The sequence below is a fragment of the Sinocyclocheilus grahami genome, unplaced genomic scaffold (genome assembly GCF_001515645.1).
Source record: "Sinocyclocheilus grahami isolate Dianchi unplaced genomic scaffold, SAMN03320097.WGS_v1.1 scaffold52552.1, whole genome shotgun sequence".
Classification (NCBI taxonomy): Eukaryota; Metazoa; Chordata; class Actinopteri; order Cypriniformes; family Cyprinidae; genus Sinocyclocheilus; species Sinocyclocheilus grahami.
In genome coordinates this window covers 1-926 of record NW_015526295.1, presented here as the reverse complement: position 1 = coordinate 926, position 926 = coordinate 1, and the positions used below count along the sequence as shown (strand labels likewise).

The following is a 926-nucleotide window of genomic DNA, read 5'->3' as shown; positions in this document are numbered from 1 at the left end:
CGCCTGCGAAGTCCTCGGGAAGAACGAGTCTGTCCTGCGCGCGCGCGCGGTCGTGGCCTTTCACGGGGGTAACTTCCGCGAGCTCTACCAAATACTAGAGAACCACAAATTCACGAAGGACTCACACGCGAAGCTGCAGGTGCTCTGGCTGGAGGCGCACTACCAGGAGGCTGAGAAACTCCGTGGGCGTCCGTTAGGACCCGTGGACAAGTACCGCGTCCGAAAGAAGTTTCCACTGCCTCGGACGATATGGGACGGCGAACAGAAAACGCACTGCTTCAAGGAGAGGACGCGGCATCTGTTGAGAGAGTGGTACCTCCAGGACCCTTACCCGAACCCGAGCAAAAAAAGAGAGCTGGCGCAGGCGACTGGACTCACGCCCACACAAGTGGGCAACTGGTTTAAAAACCGGAGGCAGAGAGACCGGGCGGCAGCAGCCAAGAACAGGTATAGAGATTTCCACTGAACTGCATAAAGGCGCTAATCATGTGCATATGATGTTCGCTTTATTATTATTTATTACTTTACTGTCATTATCTTGATTCTTAAAAAAATAAAACCAACAAACAAAATAAAACATTAGATTTCGTTGGAGTTTCTTGCGTAATTTAACTTAAAATGAATGTCCAAATCGACTAGTTATTGGCAAAGCTCCTTTTGTTCACATATTACCAAAACGAATTATTTTACATATCTCTGCTGACGCATGCTGTTTCATGCCGGAATGATTTAATATTTTAAAAATACTACATAATAGATATAACAAATTCAAATATATTTAGTCTGGATTAGGAACCTTAAAAACCTCGTTTTAACCAACTGTAAAATTGACAGTATGCTTTAAATTCTGTCATTCGTGGGTTGTTTTATATGCTGCAACATATATTTCTATCAATTATAAATGTTGAATATAATCTTTTTTTTTT

The 926-nt window shown here is 43.0% G+C and overlaps 1 protein-coding gene across 1 annotated transcript; it reads left to right on the top strand.

Annotated features, from left to right (window-relative positions):
• Positions 1-4: 4 nt before the first annotated feature.
• On the top strand, positions 5-447 carry LOC107580930 (homeobox protein SIX6; the record flags this gene model as incomplete). Its single annotated transcript, XM_016266541.1, has 1 exon — positions 5-447. A coding segment is annotated over one exon (443 nt), but the record flags the coding sequence as incomplete, so codon positions are not given.
• Between the last annotated feature and the right edge of the window lie 479 nt (positions 448-926).